This window comes from Hyperolius riggenbachi, chromosome 2 (assembly GCF_040937935.1).
Source record: "Hyperolius riggenbachi isolate aHypRig1 chromosome 2, aHypRig1.pri, whole genome shotgun sequence".
NCBI lineage: Eukaryota > Metazoa > Chordata > Amphibia > Anura > Hyperoliidae > Hyperolius > Hyperolius riggenbachi.
The window spans coordinates 56460616-56484667 of NC_090647.1; the positions used below are offsets into that span (position 1 = coordinate 56460616).

General features: G+C 46.7%; 1 protein-coding gene across 1 annotated transcript in view; it reads left to right on the top strand.

The window, feature by feature from the left end:
• The first annotated feature begins 4622 nt into the window (after positions 1–4622).
• LOC137543822 (G-protein coupled receptor 83-like) overlaps positions 4623–24052 on the top strand; it is a 43493-nt gene continuing 24063 nt past the window's right edge. The window contains exon 1 of the mRNA XM_068264906.1: positions 4623–5779. Within this exon, the coding sequence (XP_068121007.1) occupies positions 5396–5779 (384 nt within the window). The 5' untranslated portion in view covers positions 4623–5395. The remainder of the gene's footprint in view (positions 5780–24052) is intronic.

Sequence of the window (24052 nt, forward strand, 5' to 3'; positions counted from 1 at the left end):
TTACTTTGCACTGAGGTTTGTTTATTATTGGCAGGTGTGGTATCTGATTATTTGAACCCCTCAGCGGCCATATTGTGCTGTGAAGCCATTTTCTTTAGTTTCACAGCTTTTACTAATAATGCAAGTAAATTAGTGAGCTATTGAGAAGCCATTTTTAAGTACATAGCCAGTATATTTGATGCCCTCTTTAAAGAGAACCCGAGGTGGGTTTGAAAAATCCTATTAGCACACAGAGACAATGAGCAGCCTCTGTGTCATTACACACTGTCTCCAGGCTCCCCCCGGGCTCTGCCGTCCTCCATAAAATAAAACGCCAGGCTAGCGACACGCAGATTGTCGCTAGCTGGCTGTTTACCTGAGTGCTGTCAGTCACCGCGGCTTCCCCGCCTCCTCTATAGCGTGGCTCTCCGCCTGTGTCCCTTCCCTCCCCGCCTCTGTAAGATTCCTCCAATCAGCTTACGGATCTGGGGAGGGAAGGGACACAGGCTGGGACCATTGTGCTACTTAAAAGTGCTACTTAAAGGACAACTGAAGTGAGAGGGATATGGAGGCTGCCATATTTATTTCCTTTTGAGCAATTCCAATTGCCTGGCTGTCCTGCCAATCCTCTGCCTCTACTACTTTTAACCGTAGCCCCTGAACAAGCATGCAGCAGATCAGGTGTTTCTGACATTATTGACAGATCTCACCCTATTAGCTGCATGCTTGTTTCTGGTGTTATTCAGATACTACTGCAGCCAAATAGACCAGCAGGACTGCCAGGCAATTAGTATTGTTTAACAGGAAATAAATATGGCAGCCTCCATATTCTTCTCACTTCAGTTGTCCTTAAAAGAGACACTGCCCTACCTAAACCGCCGCATCCCCGCCACTGTAAATAAATCCCCCCCTAACTCTCCCCCCTCTCCCCCGCAAAATCCATGACTTTCTTGGTCGTGGATTTTGCTGCCGTTGGAGGCAGAGCTATGAGCCGCAGCTCTGCCTCCTTATGCGTCAATCAGTGGCGGATCTCCGCCTCTGATGGAAAGAAGACTGAGAGGGGCGGGGGAGAGGCAGCGATCTGGGCTGACAGACGCGCTGAGAGGCAGAGCTGCGGCTCATAACTCTGCCTCTCACGGAAGCACTGCCCGGATTGGGGGGATTCAGTGAGATTACAGAGGCAGGGATGCGGCGGTTTAGGTAGGGCAAAAATGTTAAACACGATTATGTAATAAAAAAAAGATTTTTAAGAGACTTCAAAGTCTCTTTAAGCCTAAAAAAGCCACATGTGTGGCTCAGAAGAGAGTAGAGTAAAAGATGAATGAGAATAAGTAATTCAAGTACAGTAAAGACAGCAAACAGCTAAATAAAAAGTACAGTAAAAAGCAGCAAATAAAAAGTACAGTAAAAAGCAGCAAACAACAAAAAATAAGTTGTTAGTTAAAGGAAATCTTAAGTTAAAAACAAATAAACAAACAAAAAACAGTTTAATTTACCTGGGACTTCTTGCAGCCCCCTGCAGTCATCCTGTGCCCACGCTGTCCTTCCACGACCCTCCAGCCATCAGCGGTGACCCCCTGAAAGCTGTGCGTTGGATATGCTTTGTGATGCACCTGCATTGGCTTCAACTGAAATTTGTGGTGGGTGGTGTTGTCCTTCTGTTGCTGCGGACTATGGGCTTGATTCACTAAACCGTGGGGGTGGGGGAGAGGCGGCGATCCGCGCTGATGGACGCGTGTAGAGGCAGAGCTGCAGCTAAAAGCTCTGCCTCTCACGGAAGTGCTCCCTGCAATGTGCCACAGGGGATTTAGAGGGTAAAAAACCCTCGCTCTGCCGTGGGATAGCGGCGTTTTAACCTCCTTAGCGGTAACCTCGAGTCAGACTCCGGGTGGAAATCCACAGCTCTGAGCGGTAACCCCAAGCTGGATCCATGGGAGGTGTGTAATATGCAAAGCTGCCGCAGATCTATCTAGCGGTATGATTTTTAGGGTCTAGAAGCTTGTGAAAAAATTGCATCGCTTTTAAACAATAAAAGTTGAATAAGTAATCATACCGCCAGGGAGGTTAACGGGGCAAACATGCCTAACATAAATAAAAGGTAAAAAGCCATTTTTAAATTGGCTTCAGAGTGTCTTTAAACCTTTTATCTTACCCATTTTGACATTAACTTCCATGACAACTACGTCATCTGAAGCTGAGCGTTCCTTATATAAGCAACTCTGCGTTGTTGCGTCACTCTACGTCACTGTAGGGCTGGTTTACTTTCAAATAAGGGGTGTCTCTAATTTTTTGGTTTCCAGCTATTAGATTGTAAGTTTGTAGGGTCAGGGTTCCATCCCCTATTGTTTCTTGAAGCTGATTTTTTTTCGTATTGTAGCACATTCTGTATTGTCATACTTATGATGTGTTTCCTTTGTCTTGCGCACCTTCTCTTGTAATTATATTGTACAGCGCTACAGAAGATGATAGCACCATGGCCGTTTCTACCCCCGTGCGGGGCGTGCCGCCGCCCGGGGCGCTGCTGGGAGGGGGGCGCTGTGATGGAGGGGGGAGCCGCAGCCGCGGGAAGGGCAGCCCGACCTCTCCATCCCTCTCCCTGGGCCGCCCTCCATGCGATCCCCCCTCGGACGAAGTGCAGAGTAATGCGCAGGGAAGCGCTATAGAAAACTACTCACCTCGCTGGCTCCAAGCGCTGCTCTCTCGCCGCCAGTCTCATCTCTGCCTACACGCTGATACACACGCACGCTGCAGCGTGTGTGTGTATCAGCGTGTAGGCAGAGAGAGGAGACTGGCGGCGAGAGAGCAGCGCTTGGAGCCAGCGAGGTGAGTAGTTTTCTATAGCGCTTCCCTGCGCATTACTCTGCACTTCGTCCGAGGGGGGATCGCATGGAGGGCGGCCCAGGGAGAGGGAGGGAGAGGTCGGGCTGCCCTCCCCGCGGCTGCGGCTCCCCCCTCCATCATGGGGGGCACCTACCTAACCTATACTGGGGCAGCTACCTATCTAACCTATCCTGGGGGGCACCTACCTATCTAACCTATCCTGGGGGGCACCTACCTAATCTAACCTATACTGGGGGGCACCTACCTATCTAACTTATACTGGGGGGCAGCTACCTAATCTAACCTATACTGGGGGGCACCTACCTAATCTAACCTATACTGGGGGGGGGCACCTACCTAATCTAACCTATACTGGGGGGCATCTACCTAATCTAACCTATACTGGGTGGCAGCTACCTAATCTAACCTATACTGAGGGGGCAGCTACCTAATCTAACATATACTGGGCGGCACCTACCTATCTAACCTATACTGGGGGGCACCTACCTATCTAACCTATACTGGGGAGCAGCTACCTATCTAACCTATACTGGGGAGCAGCTACCTATCTAACCTATACTGGGGGAAGCTACCTATCTAACCTATACTGGGGGGCACCTACCTAATCTAACCTATACTGGGGGGCACCTACCTATCTAACCTATACTGGGGGGCAGCTACCTATCTAACCTATACTGGGGAGCAGCTACCTATCTAACCTATACTGGGGGAAGCTACCTATCTAACCTATACTGGGGGGCACCTACCTATCTAACCTATACTGGGGGGCAGCTACCTATCTAACCTATACTGGGGGCAGCTACCTATCTAACCTATACTGGGGCACCTACCTAACCTATACTGGGGGGCAGCTACCTATCTAACCTGGGGGGCAGCTACCTAATCTAACCTATACTGAGGGGGCAGCTACCTAATCTAACCTATACTGGGGGGCAGCTACCTAACCTATACTGGGGGGCACCTACCTATCTAACCTATACTGGGGGCATCTACCTATCTAAGCTATGCGGGGGGCAACTATTCTGGCTACCTATAGTAGAGGCACCCACCTAGCTAACCTGTAGTGGGGGCACCTAACTATCTAACTTATACCGGGGACGCCTGCCTATCTAACCTATACTGTGGGCAACTATACTGGCTACCTATACTGGAGGCACCTACCTGGCTAACCTATACCGGAGGCAACTATACTGGCTCACCTATGCCTGGCTACCTATACTGGGGTACCTATAGCTGGCTACCTATACTGGGGTACCTATTCTGGGGGAATCTATACTGAGTGCAACTAGACCTGGCTAACCTACACTGTGGGCACCCATACCTTGCTTCGGGGGGGGGGGGGGGGGGGGGCGCAATTTTTACACCCTCGCCCTGGGTGCATTTTAGCCTAGAAACTGCACTGGATAGCACTATATGAATCAATAATAATAAAAGTACCAGTATGCTAACTGCTTCATGAGTTGAATCTCGCCTACAGAGGTACAAGTGGCATATTTGTTGTTGTTCTTTAGACCTATTGCATAATCATGTTCTGACCAGATTCCGATCAAAGCAAGATGAATGCTCCATAGTGATAGATGCCTGGCTGTCTGGTGCTCTAAGTGACGGGAGACCGGCGCAGACATTAATGAAATGTTGCAGACAACGCTCGTTCATTTTGCTAAACGTTTCTTGCGCTGAGATCTTGAGGTAGCGGCGAGAAGGTGAAGTGGCGGGATGCTGGCACGTCACACTAAGCTGTTGGGAATGCAGCTGGCTGGAGCTGTGTGTGCTGCATGTGATATAAGTATGCTCCAATGCTCCAAGCAAAGACCTGCAAAGAAACAGAAGCTGGATGGAAGAGCTGACACAGAGAGCCGGGGCGTCCGCTGCTATTGTGTCTGACAGTGGCGCTCTGCTCACTTCTCCAAGCCATGAAGAACAAAACCGGGGGAAAGCCTAAAGACTTCTACTTCTCATGCTTTGTCTGGAATAACCACATCATTTTCTAATGCCTCTTCCACTCTGCTCAATAGAAGATTAGTGACGAAATAGCCTACCTTTTTAGACTGTCCTACCTTCATTGTGGAAATCCTGTTCCTCTGCCTAACTTTAACCACATCTTGCGTGGTGCCAAACCTTAACCTATTATCCCTACTTTATACCTAATCTCATCCTCTTCATTCCTGGTGCTTAACCTTAACCACTCCCTTCTTGGTGCCTAACCTTAATCTATCCCTTCTTGGTACCTAACCTGAACCTCTTCATTCCTGGTGCCTGACCTTAACCTTTCCCTACTTGTTACCTAACCTGAACCTCTTCATTCCTGATGCTTAGCCTTTACTTCTTTCCATCTGGTGCCTAACCTTAACTTCTTGATTCCTGGTGCCTAACCATATCCCCATCCAACCTGGTTCCAAACCTTAATCCCTCTTCTTGTTCCTAACCTTAAACCCTTACCACCCGATACCTAACTTTAACCTAATGCCTAGTGCCTAACCCTAAACACAAGCCAACCCACCTAGAACCCTTCAAGTGAGTGTCTAGCCATATCCTTCCAAGTAGGACAATTTGATATGTAGGCTATTTTGACGAAATGGTGTCTCATCTCCTTTGGCTCTGTCTGCTGGGTATGGCTGGCAGCCTGAAACTATCGGAGAGTTTAAACTTCAATGCCAGCCTGAAGGAGTCCTTCCAGATGCCCAATATCTCCGGCTTGTTCACCTGGAATATTTCCAACCTGGCTGACTGGCAGTTCTGGGGAAGGAGGAGGTATGGTGCGGAATCCCAGAATCCCATGGTGAAAGCACTGTTGATAGTGGCGTATTCCTTTATCATCATCTTTTCGCTGTTTGGGAATGTCTTGGTGTGTCACGTGGTCATCAAAAACAAACGGATGCACTCGGCGACCAGTTTATTCATCGTCAACCTGGCTGTGGCGGATATTCTCATCACACTTCTCAACACGCCATTCACACTGGTAAGGTGCATGATGCATGGGTGCGCTCAGAGGGTCCTCCCACCCAAAAGTCATGGGCAGGGCCTTTTAAGGCAAAGGCAAACCAGGCAGATACTGGGGTGACAACTGTAGGTGGGGGCACTACAGAGCTAGTCTTAGCACACTGTACTTTATGGAATTCTTATAGCCAACTGCTAGTTTCATTAAAGGATGGATCGTCATTTTAACACCTAAATGGGTACTGCTGTGTCAATTGTTGCAAATATGATTGGATTTCCAGGACAGTATTCTAACCTGTAAAGACCCTGGCTATACATAAACAGTATAATGTTTATAAACTTGGCTAAACACCCTTTAAAGTGAACCCGAGGTGAGAGTGATATGGAGGCTGCCATATTTGTTTCCTTTTAGACAATACCAGTTGCCTGGCAGCCCTTGCTGATCTATTTGGCTGCAGTATTGTTTGAATAATGCCAGAAACAAGCATGCAGCTAATTTTGTCAGATCTGACAATATTGGCAGAAACACCTGATCTGCTGCATGCTTGTTCAGGGTCTGTGGCTTAATGTATTAGAGGGAGAGAATAAGCAGGTTAGCCAGGCAACTGTTATTGCTTAAAAGCAGTGGCAAAGCAATAGCGGGTGCAGAGGTAGTGTCCGCATCTGGGCTCTGGGCTAGAGGAGCCCCGGGGGGCCCACCTCTCAAACACAGTATTAGCTCTTTATTGGTCCTGTGCTAATAATATTCACTTCTATAGTTGATTTGAATAGTAGTGATCATTAACACACAGCTTCCCATCCCATTCTTGCACCTCTGACACTGTGTTGTCCTTGATTGGGTTTGGTGTGTTGTATCTATTGTTATTTATAGCACGCTTAGGGAACCCCCATGCTAAACTTGCACTGGGGCTCACGGCTTCTTAGCTACGCCACTGCTTAAAAGGAAATAAATATGGCAGCCTCCATATATCTCTCACCTCTGGTTCACTTTAAAATCATTATTGGAAGGGTTTGTTACTTTGTTGTATGGGTTTAGTGAGTTTGGGCCAGTGAGATGTACAGTATATGGTCTGATAGTTTTTGTATCCTGTACATAAAAAATGATGTTGCTTCTCAAATTAAGTTTGTAAACTATCAGTTTCTTATTGGGGCCCATAAAACTAATTAATGTAGTTTATGATTTCCCAGTTCATGAGATTGGGGTAGGGAGACAAAAGGCGCCTTGCCTGGAGCGCCAAAATGGGCAGAAACAGCCCTGATCATAATCCAGTTATGGGTTAGCTCGCCAACAGGCTTGTTATAGTATTTGAAGTGTATAGGGGTGTAACTACAATTCATGCCCCCCCAGCAAAAGTTTGATGGGTCCAGTGGGGCTGCGAAATTTCGCATGCGCGAAAATCGAAATTCACCAAATCACCAATTTCAATCATAATGTTAATGCAAAATTTACTGGTGAATGCGTAGTAAATTACACATGCATCGTAATGGTAGTGCGAAATTTTGCGCAACTTCATAATTTCGCGAAATTACGATTCACTACGAAATAGGTCACTTAGTATCGTTTGACGTGTATTTTTACTGGTGTATGCTTACAAATTTCCGCATTATAAGCATGGTTGTACACAATGATATGTACAATGCACGTGCGCCTTACCGTAGTAATGCAAAGTACCGTAGCCGTAATTACGTTATACCCGTACTTTCGTGAAATATTACGCAAAGTTTAATGCAAAATTTTTCGATGCAAAATTTTTTGCGAAATTTGCGAAATGAAGTTTTTTGGCCATTACGACCACCACTGAATGGGTTCTCCAATGTTGACACCCTTTCCCTTGCCTACCCCTCGTGACCCTCACAGCCTGGGGGGGGGGGGGGGGGGGGGGGGGCATCCCGCCAGGGTCATAAAACAAGTGTGGCCATCAGGATCTCCACACCCATAACACGTGTAGCCACAAGAATATCTTATGTGAAGTATTGGCCTCTTTATCAGAGGGAGTGTTGTAGTAGTTTGGGCCCCCTTTTAGCTCTGAGCCCCCCCATGCCTTGCCAGAGGCTGCTCCCCTGTAGTTATGCCTCTGGACTTAGGTAGAGTTCCACTTTATGTTTAAATCACACATCAGGGAAGTGTTTACTAAAAAAAAAAAAAATAGCTGTTCGTAACCCAGTAAAACTTGTCCTCTTCCTAATCCAGCATGTTTGACTATAACATGGTTGGATGTGCAGCTTTGATCATCTTCTTGGCCAACTCCCTCTTCCCCGTCTTCCTAGTGATGAGTCATGCTGTCTGCTCTTTGTGTACTGAGACAAGACAGCTGCTCGATATGCCTGAGAAGAGCAGAGAGCTGTACACACAGGATGACTAATCCGAAGTGAAGGGGAGAGGAGGGCGTTAGCAGACAGCTTGGGCAGAGCTGTAGATCTAATGTGCTATGGTGCAATTTCACAGTTTACACTAGCTGAATTAAAAAGAGATGATGGAGACAGGTGTTGCCCTTTTCATATGGCTTCTCCCATCTGGCAAAACATTTCTGCATACAGCTGCTGACCTGTCATATAATGCAACAAAGTAGTGGCAGTCAGAGGTCCTATCAAGTGGAAGAGCTCAGATGGAAATGGCATACCTCCCAACTTTTTGAGATGAGAAAGAGGGACAATTAAGCCACGCCCCTGCCACACCCCTGATCACACCCGGTCACAGCCCTAGTCACGCATACCATAAAGATTTTATAAGAAAAATATGTTGTTTTTATAGTTCAAGCAACACTGGTCCTTTCTATCCTGGTTCATTTTCCTTCATATTAACATCTTAAAATTAGTAATATATCAATTCAAAGATGGGAATAAAGTTTAGAGTCAATCAAACACATTTTTAGAAGAGAAATATATATATTTACATAGAAAGAGGGGCAAAGTCCTGAAAGATGGACAAATGAGGAGGAAAGAGGGACAGTTGGGAGCTATGGAAATGGGTACACCTTTCTTCATAGGCTGCTTTACTGACAGGCGAGGATTTCTCATATTTTAAAAAGTAGCATTTTTGAGTATTTTTTTTTTTCATTTTTTACACAAATAATACCGAGACATTTATGGAACTGTAGTCAACACTTTTTTTAATCTATTAAACCATCAAACAATAGATGGATTAGGATGTAATGGGGCCCTAGACAAGGCAGTAGATTTGGGGGGACGGATCTAGGGGGGCAGGCGGGTCTCTAGCCACAGGCGCAGTTTGTTGAATTCTAAAAAAGGCGGCAAAATGAATGGCAGTTTAGGCGCCAAAACCTGACCTTTAGGCGCCAAAACCTGAACTTGCCCCAGGCGCAACTTGGTCTAGATCCTTCCCTGCCCCGTTGTGGTCCTTTTGGTAAGCTGAAGTGGAGAGAGCTCAGAGAAGGTAGAAGGTGGGCCCCTTGATACCCACTAGGCCCTAAGCATTTGCCTAGGTTGCCTGGTGGATGATCCTGCTCTGCATCAAACCATCACCATAAACTTATAGTGAACCCGAGGCGAACCTCAGGTACAAAAAGACACACTTACCTAAGAAAGGAAAGCATCTGGATCCCATAGAGGCTTCTCACGCCGTCCTCTGGTCCCTCACTGCAGAGTGCGGATCCCCTGAGCCTGAAGATTACATACAAGGGCTCTTCAGTAGGAACATCGGGGCTGTATTCCGCTTCAGGCAGGATCGCGGGGTGCATCATGGCTGCCCTCATCCCAGAAGAGGGGCGTGGCCCGTTGTTAAAGGGTATAAATATGGCAGCCTCCATATTACTCTCTTTTCAGGTTCCCTTTATTGGTGATTTAGCTTAAGGGTGAGTTCACACTATGTAACACACTACACCCACGCTATACACTATTGCATTGCACAGCGGACATATGGCTCTATTCACAAAAGCGTGATAACTGCTATGGCCGCAGTTATCACGCAATCTGCCGCGCGCGAAGGTTTGCACGCACAAAGGATTACTTCACGTGATAAACGAACATTTGCACGCAATCACATGCGTGTTTACGTGCAAACGATCATTTATCACGCTAAGTAATCTTTTATGCACGCAAACCTTTGTGCGTGGCAGATCACGTGATAACTGTTGTGATAGCAGTTATCACGCTTTTGTGAATCGAGCCCATAGTGTGAACTTAGCCTAGAGAAAACATATTGTTATTCGTTTACTATTGCAGGTATTTATTAACCGATTCCGGACCGCCGAAGTTGAAATTTACATCCTGCGTGTGGCTGCGCGGATGTGACAGGACGTAGATTTCAACACTCATTGCCACGCGTTTCCGCCGCTGTCGCCGATCGCGCAGCTGTCTCTCCACCGCAGATCACTCGCCCTGCCGTTTATATGACGACAGATCTGTGTAAGCCGGTCAGGAGCCGATTTCATTGGTTCCTGACCCTGTCATCACTGTGAGCCAATCCCATTGGCTTACAGTGATTGACAGCGTCAGGAGCCAATGAAAGAGGCTCCTGACCTGCCCGCACAGCTCTGCCGTCACAGGGACGGCAGAGAAAGGGACCTGCGGCGGGGACAGAACGGCGGGGGCGGCGAATGTTTCGGCCAGCAGTGCCACCAGTCTCTGGTCCTTAAAGAGGAACTCCAGTGAAAATAATGTAATTAAAAAAGTGCTTCATTTTTACAATATTTATGTATAAATGATTTAGTCAGTGTTTGCCCATTGTAAAAGCTTTCCTCTCCCTGATTTACATTCTGACATTTATCACATGGTGACATTTTTACTGCTGGCAGGTGATGTCACTGGAAGAAGATGTTGCTTGCTTTTTGGCAGTTGGAAACAGCTGTAAACAGCTGTTATTTCCCACAATGCAACAAGGCTCCCACAGTGTGATGTCAGAACCATCAGAGCCTCCTGATGGTCGGTTTGTGAAAAGGTAAAAATTTCTCCTGGGAAAGGGGGTATCAGCTACTGATTGGGATGAAGTTCAATTCTTGGTTACGGTTTCTCTTTAAGGGGGCAGAGACTGCTGGTACGGAAGTAGTTAAATTAAAAACTAAACATATTGGTCAAATACTTTGTTGTTTTTACTGGATAGATTTCAGATCGCATATGTATCATTTTGCTATTGCTAATATATCCTCCAACAGTATAACTGTTTTCTTCTCTGTAACCACATCACGCACTCTGCTGTGTGTGACTCACACAAGACTGGTAGTCAGAACACTTCCAATCCTGGCACACACCACAGACAAATAAACAGACAGACACGCACAGATAGACAGATACATAGACAAACAGACAAGCCAGCACAGATAGACAGATACATAGACAAACAGACAAGCACGCACAGACAAGCAAACAGACAAGCACGCACAGACAAGCAAACAGACAAGCACGCACAGACAAGCAAACAGACATGCATGCACAGACAAGCAAACAGACATGCATACACGCACACACACACACACACACGCACGCACGCACGCACAGATACACAGAAACACACATGCACAGATAGGAACACAAACACAGACAGACAGTCAAGCAAACAGACACATACACACACAAGCAAACAGACACAAAATAGATAAACAAACAGGCAGACATGCACATATGGACATACTGACAGTGAAACAGACACCCATGTGCAGATAGACACACAGAGAAACAAGCAAACAGACATGCACACACAGATAGACAGACACATCACCAAACAAGCAAATAGACATGCACACACAAACAGATAAATACGCTTGCACAGATAGACAGGCACACACACACACACACAGATAAGCAGAGACACACATACAGTAGATAGACATATAGACATACAGACAAACAAACAAACAGACACACATGCACAGACACACAACCTGTCTAAATAGGTTACCTTAGCGCTGACACAAATGTAGAAACAGGGGAACAGCCGTGCCTTCCACTCCCCCCTCCAACCGAACCCCTCCCCCCGCCCCCATTACTTTTTTATAGGCATCCAAGGCTTCTTCCGGGTCGGGTGGTCAGTGGGAAGTGCTCAGGTGCTGCCCAGCGACATGCGTTCTCGATCACGTGCCTGTGGCCGGGAGCACTCTGCCCATGTGCACTACAAAGTTGTGAAGTACAGCGCATACGCAGAGTACTCCCGGCCGAGGGCGTGCAATCGAGGACGCACATGACCGGGCAGCGCCTGCGCACTTGCCACTGACCCGGGAGAAGCTTTGGATGCCTATTAAAAAGTAACGGAGGGGGGTAGAGGACAACGGGGGGAGCAGAGGGCATGAGGAGAGCATACTACACATGCCTGCTCCCCCGGCTTTACATGTGTGTCAGCGCTAAGGTATCCTTTAAATATTTTGAAACAGCCATGATTAAAGTGTACCTGTGAGGGAAAGAACTGCCCAGGGCAAATACTCACCTTACAAGAGGGAAGTCTCTGGATAATCCAGAGGCTTCCTGCATCCCCCTCGAGCTCACCCAGCCCCGTTTCTAGGGGCAGGCAGGGCGAATGACCGCCTGGGGTGCAGTGAGGGAGGGGGGCACAGTGAAGGAGGGGGGAGCTGCGGCACAATGAGACTCAGCTGCGGGGAGGGGGCTCGACTCCTCCCTCTCCTTGGGTCCCCCTCCATGCTTCCCCCTACATTGAAGAAATGTATATATGGCACTGGCGGTGGGGTTTTAACAATAACTCACCTTCCGGGCTCCAGGGGTTGTGGCTGCTCTGTGTACAGTGGTGCTCACAGGAAGTAGTGTAGTGTAAACTGGTACTTATTGTGAGCGGTGCTGTATAGAGTAGCCCGGCAGGACATGAAGATCGCCTTGAGCCCGGAGGGTGAGTTATTGCTAACACCCCACAGCCGGTGACATAAAATTCTTCAATGGAGGGGGGAGCATGGAGGGGGACCCATTCTGCCACTGCTCCCCCCTCATTTTCTGTATTCCCACCGATGGGGCACCTATGGCTGGCTGACCTATACCAGGGGCACCTATGACTGGCTAACCTATACTGGGGCACCTTTGGCTGGTTGATCTATACTTGGCCATCTATGGGTGGCTAGCTAACCTATATTGGGGCACCTATGGCTGGCCACCCTATACTGGGGTACCTATACCTGGCTGACTTAATATGGGGCACCTGTAGCTGCCTAACCTATACTGGAGCAACTGTAGCTGGGTAAACTATATTGGGGCAGCTATAGATAGCTATCCTATACTGGGGCACCTATAGCGGGCTAAACTATACTGGGCCACCTATGGCTGGCTACCCTATACTGGGGCATCTATGGCTTGCTAACCTATACTGGAGAACCTATAACTGGCTACCCTATAATGGAGAACCTATAACTGGCTAACTTATACTGGGCACCTATGGTTGGCTAACCTACACTGGAGGGCTAAATATCGCATCATTGGGCAGACAGGAAAGGCGAGCATAGTTCACCAAAACCTTCTGGAAACCTAGCGGTTGCAGAGGGTGCTGTCCACCCACTCCTGTAAGCTGAATTTCCTGCTGTGTCCCCTAAAGTAGACTAGGGCCAGATTCCTTACCTCATTGTGAATTACGTCCAGTTGCAAGAGTGTGACCTGGGAGCGACATCACCAGAGGAAGGGGGGAATGCAGAGAGCCCCCTCCCCCATCTGCTGCCACGAAACCGGGGAAGCCAGCCTAAATTTTTAACTGAGAAAAAAAAATTACTACACTTTTACATCCCTAGCAGGTTCCCTTTAAAGAGTTTGTAAACCTAAATCATAGGCGTTGACGTTTGAATAAGATAAATATGGCTGTAGTCACTATAAGCCTCATACACACGTTCATCAGCGGTCTTTTATGCAGCACAATTAAAAAAAGTTGTTTGCTATTGTTCACACAACTGAGAAGACGTCAGTCCAACAGTTGGATTGATGTCTTATCAGTCTTATCAGTTGTTTGAACAATAGCAACCAACGTTTTTGGTTGTTTCAACTTGTTTCACAGCAAAAGTTGTTTGATAATTGTGCTGCATAAAAGACCGCTGTTGGGCGTGTGTATGGAGCGTAACACAAGTGACATGCTTACAGCTAGTATGGTTTCTGCATCGACCTGGGCCTCCTGGCCGCAATAGCAGCATAGGGGGCGATATACCGGCTGGGAACGCGAACAATCACTCCCGTTCCCATGCCTGTCGGCTGGTGACGGCCAAACCGGAAGTGTTCGCCGGCGGGTCCTGGACCATCGGAGCGGGGCTGCGAGGGCACCGATCGGCTGCAGGGGGCTGAGGGAAGCCCCAGGTGAGCTAATCTCATTTTTTTGGCCAGACTTTAGGTTCACTTTAAGCCCCATACACACGCTCAACAAAAGTCTTTTAACTACCTTAAGACCGCTCCATGCCAATGGGCGTGGCCGCGGCGGCAGCCCCAGGACCGCCTAACGCCAATTGGCGTCAAGTCCTGGGGCTGCAGTTTGCAGGAAATCACCCCACCTTCAGTCTCCGAGCGGCGGTTAGACGGCGAAACCGCTGTCTTTCTGCTAAATACAGCGCTGTGATCTGCAGCAGCGCTGTACTGGGGACAGCCATGTGACACTGCTGTCCCCCTGAGGCACAAGGGAGCGATCGGCTCTCATAGGGTGAAGCCTACGAGAGCTGATCGCCATGATTGGCTGGCTGGGGGGAGGGAGGGGTTTTAAAAATAATAATAATAAAGGAAATAGTAAAAAATATTTTAAAAAACAAAACATAAATATTTATTAAAAACAAACAAACACTGGGTTTGTTATCAGACCCCACCAACAGAGAGCTCTTTTGGTAGGGGGAAATCACTAATGTGCTGTGTTATGCGACCCTGCAGCTTGGCCTTAAAGCTGCAGTGGCCAATTAAACAAAAGATAGCCTGGTCTTTAGGGGGGGTTTAGCACTGTGGTCCTGAAGTGGTTAAATGCACAATTATCAAACAACTTTTGTTGTTGAAACAAGTTGAAACAACCCAAAAAAGTTTTTTTGCTATTGTTCAAACAACTGATAAGGTGCAGCTTAACCACTTCAGCCTAACTGGACGAAAATTTTCATCCAGTTAGGCTGCGCGCACTCCCGCGGGTCGCTCACGCTCCCGCGGCCCCCCCCCCGTGCGCGCTTCCGCTGGGGGCAGTTAGCCCAGTGATCAATGAAAGGGATTATTAATCCCTTTCACTGATCGGATACCCGCCCCGGAGAAAAGCCGACAGCGTCTCTTCAGACGCTGCGGCTTTTCTGAGATCAAAAAGTTCCCTTGCTTCTATCTTCTTCCTCGGAGCGAGCTCGATCGCTCCCAGGACTTTTTGACTATGGCCATCTTGTGGCCAAATCGCAAACTACACCAAAAATCACCTTACATTGAATAAATACATTTTTACACATGTAAAATCCCCTGTTTACCTCCCACACCAAAAAATACCCACATACAAGTTTTAATAAAATATAAAATAAAAAATTACAATAATAAAAAAAACATAAATAGTTACCTAAGGGTCTAAACTTTTTAAATATTCATGTCAAAGGAGTATATCAATATGATTTATTAAATTATGGGCTTCTAAATAGTGATGGATGCAAATTGAATGCACCTTTATTTCCAAATAAAATATTGTCGCCATACATTGTGATAGGGACATAATTTTAACGGTGTAATACCCGGGACATATGGGCAAATACAATACGTGAGTTTTAATTATGGAGGCATGTATTATTTTAAAACTATAATGGCTGAAAACTGAGAAATAATGAATTTTTTCCATTTTTTTTCTTATTCTTCCTGTTAAAATGCATTTACAGTAAAGTGGCTCTTAGCAAAATGTACCACCCACAGAAAGCCTAATTGGTGGCGGAAAAAACAAGATATAGATCAATTCATTGTGATGAGTAGTGATAAAGTTATTGGCAAATGAATGGGAGGTGAAAGTTGCTCAGATGTAGAAAATTCTCAACCCTGTAGGCTGAAGTGGTTAAATCAATCCAACTGTTACGCGCAAATTCATTTCAAAGTCTTGGGCCCGTACTTATTCTTTTATCTTTTTTATGGTCTACATATATAGTTTTTAAATAAACGGTTTACACTTAGAGTTGCCGTTTGTTTGTTGTTTTACACGTTAACCTTCTGGACACTGACTATACCCACTTGGATTGAGGGACTGGAAGTTGTGTGGATCCCCGGTGGACTGTGGCTCATGCCTTCTACCATTGAAAGCGATATGTTCGTTGGCGCTTATAGTTTCTTCTTTAGTATAAGAGGCAAGATGACCCTTCTCCCCCACCGGCATAGCCTGCTGCACACCCACTCTTGATCCTATAGTTCCCTAGGCAATGGCCTATGTGGCGTTGGCTTAAATCTGGCCCTGCTCTTTATAACTATGGGGGCAGCGACAGTTGCAGTGACGGGTACACTGACAGTTGCAACCACCTCGGCTAAAACCTTTGCTAAATTCCTGAAATAAATAAACATGACATTTTACTTTGTCTATCCTGCTATGTTTGTGAAGGCAACCGAGAGCTCCATTATTATTCTATACCATTACTTCAGACCTGTTCCTTACTTGAGCTGGAGAAGAGCAATTGGAAGGATAAAGCGTCTGTAATTTTCAGCCTCTGAAAAGGGCTCCCCCTGTGCCTCCTCTCTGCAGAGCGCAGTGTAATGACAGCTGCCTTGTCTAATAGAACAGCGCTTGCCACTTTCCTGGGAATGGTACTGAATGGAACGCAGCCCCCTCTGGTGTCCTATATATTCAAAGATGGAGCGCAGTGTGCTTTAAAGACGGACAGAGCCTGAGGGGGCCCCATCCATAAATCAGCAGAATCAGTTTGGAACCAAACTATCCTATCATAAAAGTCCTATAAAAATGACTGATATCAGCTAAAAAGGCAATTTGTTTTGGCCTCTGCACAGATCCTTGTTCATAGGGAATATATAACACCTTGGAAGACGGTGAAACAATTTAACCCTAGTGATGCTGAACACCATAGAAGCCCATAGAGACATAGCAGTCCATGCCATGCTGCACTGATGAGGAGCAACAAGACCAAAACAGGCGGTATGCATGTTGGGTTGATGTGGCTCTGTAAAATGTATAAGCTACAGGCTTACTATACACCAGCTGTTCTGGTTGTGCAGACTTGCTTTCTAGGGGCAGAAAGAGATGATTTGCATATTTGGGAGTGATGCATCATGGGAAACCAAAGTTGCTCACTTAAAGCTGAATTATTGCAAATACCTTCTGTTTTAAAGGGAACCTAAACTGAGAAGGAGATGGATTTTTCCTTTTTAAATAATACCAATTGCCTGACTCACCTGCTGATCCTGTGTCTCTAATACTTTTAGCCACAGCCCCTCAACAAGCATGCAGATCAGGTGCTCTGACTGAAGTCAGACTGGATTAGCTGCATGCTTGTTTCAGGTGTGTGATTCAGTCACTACATCAGCCTAAGGCTCAACACACACCATACAATCTAGGTTGTTCAATCTTACCACTTTCATGTAGTATAAGAGCTTATCCAATCAATCATTCAGGCTATTTTCAATCTGTTAGCCCTTATACTACATAGATTTGGTAAATCTGTACAACCAAGATTGTATGGTGTGTTGAGCTTAACACTAACCTAACACAAACCTACCCCTACCACTCCTAACACCAACTTACCCCTAAGCCTAACACTAACCTACCCCTACCTACTCCTAAGACTAACCTACCCCTATCTTAGCCTAACACAAACCTACCCCTACCCACTCCTAACACTAACTTACCCAATCTAAGCCTAACACTAACCTACCCCTACCTACTCCTAACCCTAAGCTTTTGTTAGCTAGGCCTAACACTAACCTATTTATAACACTAACCTACCCCTATCTTAACCTAACACAAACTTACCCCTACCCACTCCTAATATGAACTTACCCCTATCTAATCCTAACGCTAACCTACCTCTACCTACTTCTAACACTAACCTGCCACTATCTAAGGCTAACGCTAACCTTCCCCTACCATACTCCTAACACTAATCTATTGTTATCTAAGCTTAAAGAAAACCTGAACTGAAAATTAAAAGTCAAAATAAGCATACACAAGTCATATTTACCTCCTGTGTAGTCTACTCCTCAATCTCTTTCTCCTCTCCTGCATCCTGTTTGTCCACTGTGATCAATAGAATTCTCTGTCCTCCATTTTGAAAATGTCCATTACCCCATAACAGCTTCCTGGTCAGCACACTGTTTAACTGTAATATCGCCCACTTGAGCCATAGGAAAACATGGACATTACCGGGCACATCAGTTGTCCACTGAACTATAACTGACAGCAACTGATATATTTCAGTTCTGATAAAATATTGTCAGAACTGGAAGGGATCATTGTCAGAAGAAAATGGTGAGCTTCTGAGAGGAACTGATGGCAAGGTAACTATTTAATGTTCATTTGAAGTGACCTCATGTGTTTATTTGAAATAATTTTACTCAGTACAGGTTCCCTTTAACACTAACCTACTCCTATCACCAACTGACCCCTATCTTAGCCTAACACTAACCTACCCCTACCCACTTCTAACACTAACTTACCCCTATCTAAGTGTAACACTAATCTACTCCTTCCTACTTCTTCTAACACTAACCTACTGCTATCTAAGCCTAGCACTTACCAACTCCCTAAAACGAATCTCCTACACTTACACCTAGTAATTTACTCGCCGCGATATCTTGGACACAACCTTCAACATTTTTGGTCCCTTTGCTGCTCTGGCTATATGATCCCCCACCTCCAGTGCCCAAATTGTATTCAGGGTGCTGCAATAGCTGCAATTAGCATTGGATTGGGGAGGTTTGGGGAGGCTGAGCTTACTATTTTTCTCAATGCTTTCTTTTTACAGAACATGTTCTGTACGTCACTTAGCAACTACACTGTGGCTCAAATATGTTCTTTTTAAAATGAGTATAATACTACACATTAAAATGATATACTGTAATCAATAACAGTCATAGATTTGATTGTCTTCTATGGTAAATTAACTCCATAGAAAAAATAATTCTCTTTTAAAGAGAAACCATAACCAAGAATTAAAGTTCATCCCAATCAGTAGCTGATGCCGCCTTCCCCATGAGAAATCTTTACCTTTTCTCAAACGGATCATCAGGGGGCTCTGTATGGCTGATTTTGTGGTGAAACCCCTCCCAGAGTGGATATAACAGAGCCTTCCCAGTCCTCGACCCATCCCATTATTCCATCACCATCACCCCAGGGAAGTTGTGTGACCGGCTGTGTCTTTAGCCCTCCACCAGCATACTTGCACTACTGAATGCTTAAAAAAATAGGTGGACCAGTACAGCACATGTGCGAGTCTGGATGATCAGTACAAATGAGAGAGGCTGACCAAGGAGGGTCGAAGAGGTATTCCACCCAGCAGGTGGAACAAAGGATGAGGACCGGGAAGGCTCTATGGTATACAGAGCCTTTCCTCTACATAGGTAAATATCTAAGCTGAAGTGAGTAACCTCACTGTAGGTTCACTTTAATTAACCACTTGAGGACCACAGTGGTAAACCCCCCTAAAGACCAGGCACATTTTTGCTAAAATGGCCACTGCAGCTTTAAGGCCAAGCTGCAGGGCTGCACAACACAGCACACGAGTGATCCCCCCCCTTCCCCTTTTCTCGCCACCAACAGAGCTCTCTGTCGGTGGGGTCTGATCCCTGTGTTTATTTTTTTCAAAATCAATATTTATGTTCATGTTTTTTTTACAGTTTTTTACTATTTTGGTCCTCTTATGTCCTCCTCCAATCCCCTCCCCCCCCCCGCTGAGCCGGCCAATCACACGATCGGCTGTCATAGGCTTCTGGCTATGAGAGCCGATCGCTCTCTTGTCCCCCAAGGGGACAGCCGTGTCACACGGCTGTCCCCAGTGCAGCGCTGCTGCTGATTGCAGTGCTGCACGATGTAAACAGACGGCGATCACGATGTCTAACAGTCCCCCGAGCGACATTAGCCTCTCGGAGACTGAAGCCGAGGCGGAGCTCCTCCCCCGAAAAGAAGATGCGCACACGCCCTGCGCGCGATCTCCTTCAGTAGCCGGCTCCAGGACCTGACGCCAATTGGCGTTAGGCGGTCCTGGGGCTGCCGCCGCGTCCACGCCCATTGGCGTGGGGCGGTCTTTAGGTAGTTAATTCACTAGAAACCACTATAAATTCACCTGCTTCATTGACTTTGAAGTGTGTTGGTTGAATTGACTGAATACAAAACTTTAAGTCAACTTTCACTTTCAGGACCTGTTCGTCAAATCAGATGTTTGCCAAATTCAACCATTCCTAGTTGATAATTCAAGGCTTTATTCTATATACGGGATCCCACCAATGCTTCTTCTTCAAAATGTTACATTCTTTCTTAAATTAGACACATGAAGAGAATAATTCTCAATACATTCTCTGTCACACACCATCTACTTGACTTCTCTGTAGACTTCAATGCAATTTGCTCAAGTTGGTCACATAACAAAATTCAACTGTGATCACGCTGATAAATTGCTAGTCAAATAAAATGTTGCCAAATCTGTCCATCTCCAGCTAAGACGCTATTGTTTTTAGGCACCCTGTTTCCTCTCCTAGGACATTGCTGCCTGCAATGCAGCTTCCTCCTCAACTTCCCCTGCCTGCCTTCATCCCATGTTGAGTCAGACAGTCACCTCATCATCTACCACTTCCTACTCCTCCTCTTTCTGACTGGAGTCAGGTTCACAGTAAGTGCTGGGAAGGAATCATTTCCCCTCTTTCTGTATGCTGTGGTCCACCTCGTGAGACCTGGCCTGTGGTGGGCTGACTGCAGACACTGAACAACCCCGCTCTTCTTCTCTTGGTCAGTCCCTCTACTCTTCTTTACAGGAAAGTAACGGGTGGACATAACTACCTGGTATGTCTCTGTCATCTCACTGATTATTATAATGCCAGTGTATCGCATCACTTCTCACTGGTACTGCTACAGAAACACTGAAGTCTGGGAACTGTAGTTCCTCTGTGATCAGAGACTCTGCCTGCCGGTAGGGCCTGCACTTCCATAGGGGTATACTGAGCAATTATCCAGGGTCTTCTCAGTGGCGTAGCTAGACATTATGAGGCAACATAGCAAAACTTTTATTGAGCCCTCAGATGTAGGCACTCTTAAAGGAGTCATCAGGCAAACTATAGTAAAATGAGTGGTACTTACCGGGGGCTTCCTCCAGCTCCAAGCTCCCAGGATGTCCCTCGGCCAGCTCTCCCCGCAGCCGTTAGCCGCAGGTCCGTCCCGGTCCCCAGTGATGACGTCAGAGCGACCTCTAGGTCGGTCTGTACTGCGCCTGCGTGAGCGGCACTGTCAATCACCGCCACATGGGCCGGAGCGGACTGCGCAGTAGTTCTGCGCTTGCGCAGTCTGCTCCAGCCCACATGGCAGTGATTGACAGCGCTGCTCACACAGGTGCAGTACAGAGCGACCTGGAGGTCGCTCTGACGTCATCGCCGGGGACCGGGTCGGAGCTGCGGGGAGAGCTGTGCCGAGGGACATCCTGGGAGCTTGGAGCTGGAGGAAGCCCCCGGTAAGTACCACTCATCTTATTACAGATTGCCTGATGACTCCTTTAAGCAATGCCACCTGCCCCACCCTATAGATATCAATTGATTGAGCAATTTACATTCTCGTGCAATCTACACTCTACTTAGTCCATGGGCATGGAGACGAAGTCAGTGGGTGGAGGAACACAAGACGGTAATTAGTGAATACATCAAGTACCGTATCCTGTGTCAGTGTGTTCCTGTACACAGATGCAGAGCAGGATCATCCATACGGCAACCTAGTCAGGGGCCTCGGGCCCAGTGAGTGACTCAGGGGGCCAAACTGCCACTTTCTCTGACCCTTCTCCCATCTTAGAACCATACGAACCATAAGTAGGGTAGCAGCAAAAAAGGGCGCCGGCCGAGGGTCGACGAAAAGGGCGCCGCCATAGACTCTAATGCAATTATCCTTAATTATCGAAAAAAGCTGAAAAAAGGGCACCGCAATAAATATCGTTAACAACATTAGAGTTTTTGAAGTATGTTATCGTTTTAGAAACTTGCAACGTTATAGTTTTCGTCATATTATTTCGCTTGTACATACAGATTTTACGCTATCAAAGATATTATCATTTCTATGTGTAAAAGGGTGTTTCTGCAGAGGGAGTGGTTAGGGTTAGGCACCACCAGGGGGAGTGGTTAGGGTTAGGCACCACCCGGGCAGCAGTTAGTTTTAGGCAACACCGGGGGGTTGGTTAGGGTTAGGCACCACCAGGGGGATGGTTAGGGTTAGGCACCACCGGGAGGGGTTAGGCTTAGGCACCACGGGGGGGGGGGGGGGGGCTAGGCACCACCAGGGGGGTGGTTAGGGTTAGGCACCACCGGGGGGGGGGTGGTTAGGGTTAGGCACCACCAGGGGAGTGGTTAGTTTTAGGCACCACCAGGGGAGGGTTATGTGTGAGAGTAGGGTTGGGTTAAGATGTATTGTTGAATTACGTAACGATTTTTAACGTTACTATCTTTTCGTTATTATTTCCCGTCTGTTTTAACAACGGTATTTATCGACAACCAAGATTGACAATGTTGATCATTATCATTATCAGATTTCATTATCCATCGGTGCCATTTCGTTATCCAGCCGGGATCATTTTTCACGGCGCCTTTTTTTCATGCACGAATAAGGAGGAGCCAAAACTACTACCTTGCCAAGGACCCCATTTCATCTTAATCCATCTCTGCACAGCTGGGAGTAGAAGTAGCTCTTACGTTAGATCGTCACGCTGGGGCTCACATGACTGGAATGACAATTCTTCCAGTTTAATGAAACCTACAAAGTTGAATTTGTGTTGTGCCTCCCACAGCTACTTTACATGATAAAACATCTCAGCTAGCTGTGCATTACCACAGGCCATCCATGTTCATCTCACTCATTGCAATTCCCATCTCCCAGTTCAGAAAACTTCCACATCAAACGATCGTTCACATTCTGTTCCAGGGGAAGTTATCTGGTTACTTCTGCAATACATTTTCCAAATTAACCCTCTGCACTCCACCAACAATATAGCGCACTTAGAGCAATATCCTGTCACCTGAAACTCAAAAAACATATCTACCACACAACCTTTTCTCACTCAGGACACAACTAATATCTTAGTACATGCTCTTATTATATCTCGCCCGGACTATTGTAATATACTACATTGTGGACTACCAACTAACAGACTGGCACCCCTCCAATCTGTACTTAAAGGGAACCTTAACTGGCGAGGAAAAATAAATTCACTTACCTGGGGGCTTTCCCAAGCCTCCTGCAGCCGTCCGGTGCCCGCGCCGGTCCTTCCTCCGGTCTCCCTCCGCCGCTAAGTTTCGTTTTCGGCCGACCGCCAGTCGTCCTCGGGCCACTTACGCATTCCTAGTCGTAAACTGCAGTAAAGCGCGTCCGCATGACGCGTTTGGCGTCATGCACATGACACGTTTGGCGTCATGCGGACGCGCTTTACTGCAGTTTACGACGAGGAATGCGGAAGAGGCCCGAGGACGACTGGTAGTCGTCCGAAAACGAAACTTAGCGGCGGAGGGAGACCGGAGGGCACCGAAGGACCGGCGCGGGCACCGGACGGCTGCAGGAGGCTTGGGAAAGCCCCCAGGTAAGTGATTTTTTTCCCCCCGCCGGTTAAGGTTCCCTTTAACTCAGCTGCTCATCTCATTCATCTCCCCTCTCGCTCTTCCTCTGCTGCTCCTCTCTGTCTTCATTGGCTGGCAATTAACCAGAGGATCCAGTTCAAACTCATAACCCTAACCTACAAATCTCTCAACAATCTCTCTTCTGTGTACATCTCACTAGGTTCCAGATACCAACCCAATCGCAATCTCAGATCTGCACATGAGCTACTTTTGTCTTCCTCTAGAATTACCTCCTCGCGTTCAGGTATACAAGACTTTTCACGTGCCTCACACCTCCTCTGGAATGCCCTTCCACAACACATCTATCACCCTCTAACCTTTGATAGCTTTAAACGCTCTTTCAAAATTTACTTTTTCCGACACGCATACGCTCTACTTTAGGCCATTCCCCCTTTGTCCTCAGGCCAAGTTGCCCTCACACTAGATATCCTAAAAACCCACTGCCTCTAGGTATGATTATTGTATACTAGGCCTCCTTTTGTTCCCCTCCCCCGTCATTCCTTTAGATTGTAAGCTTGCAAGGGCAGAGTTGGTTCTCTCACCCTTTTTGTGTCTTGGAATGTGTTATACTTTTTATTGATCGATCATGTTACTTTTGTCACTGTAATTACCAATTCTTTGTTTTGTACCAATTCTATATTTG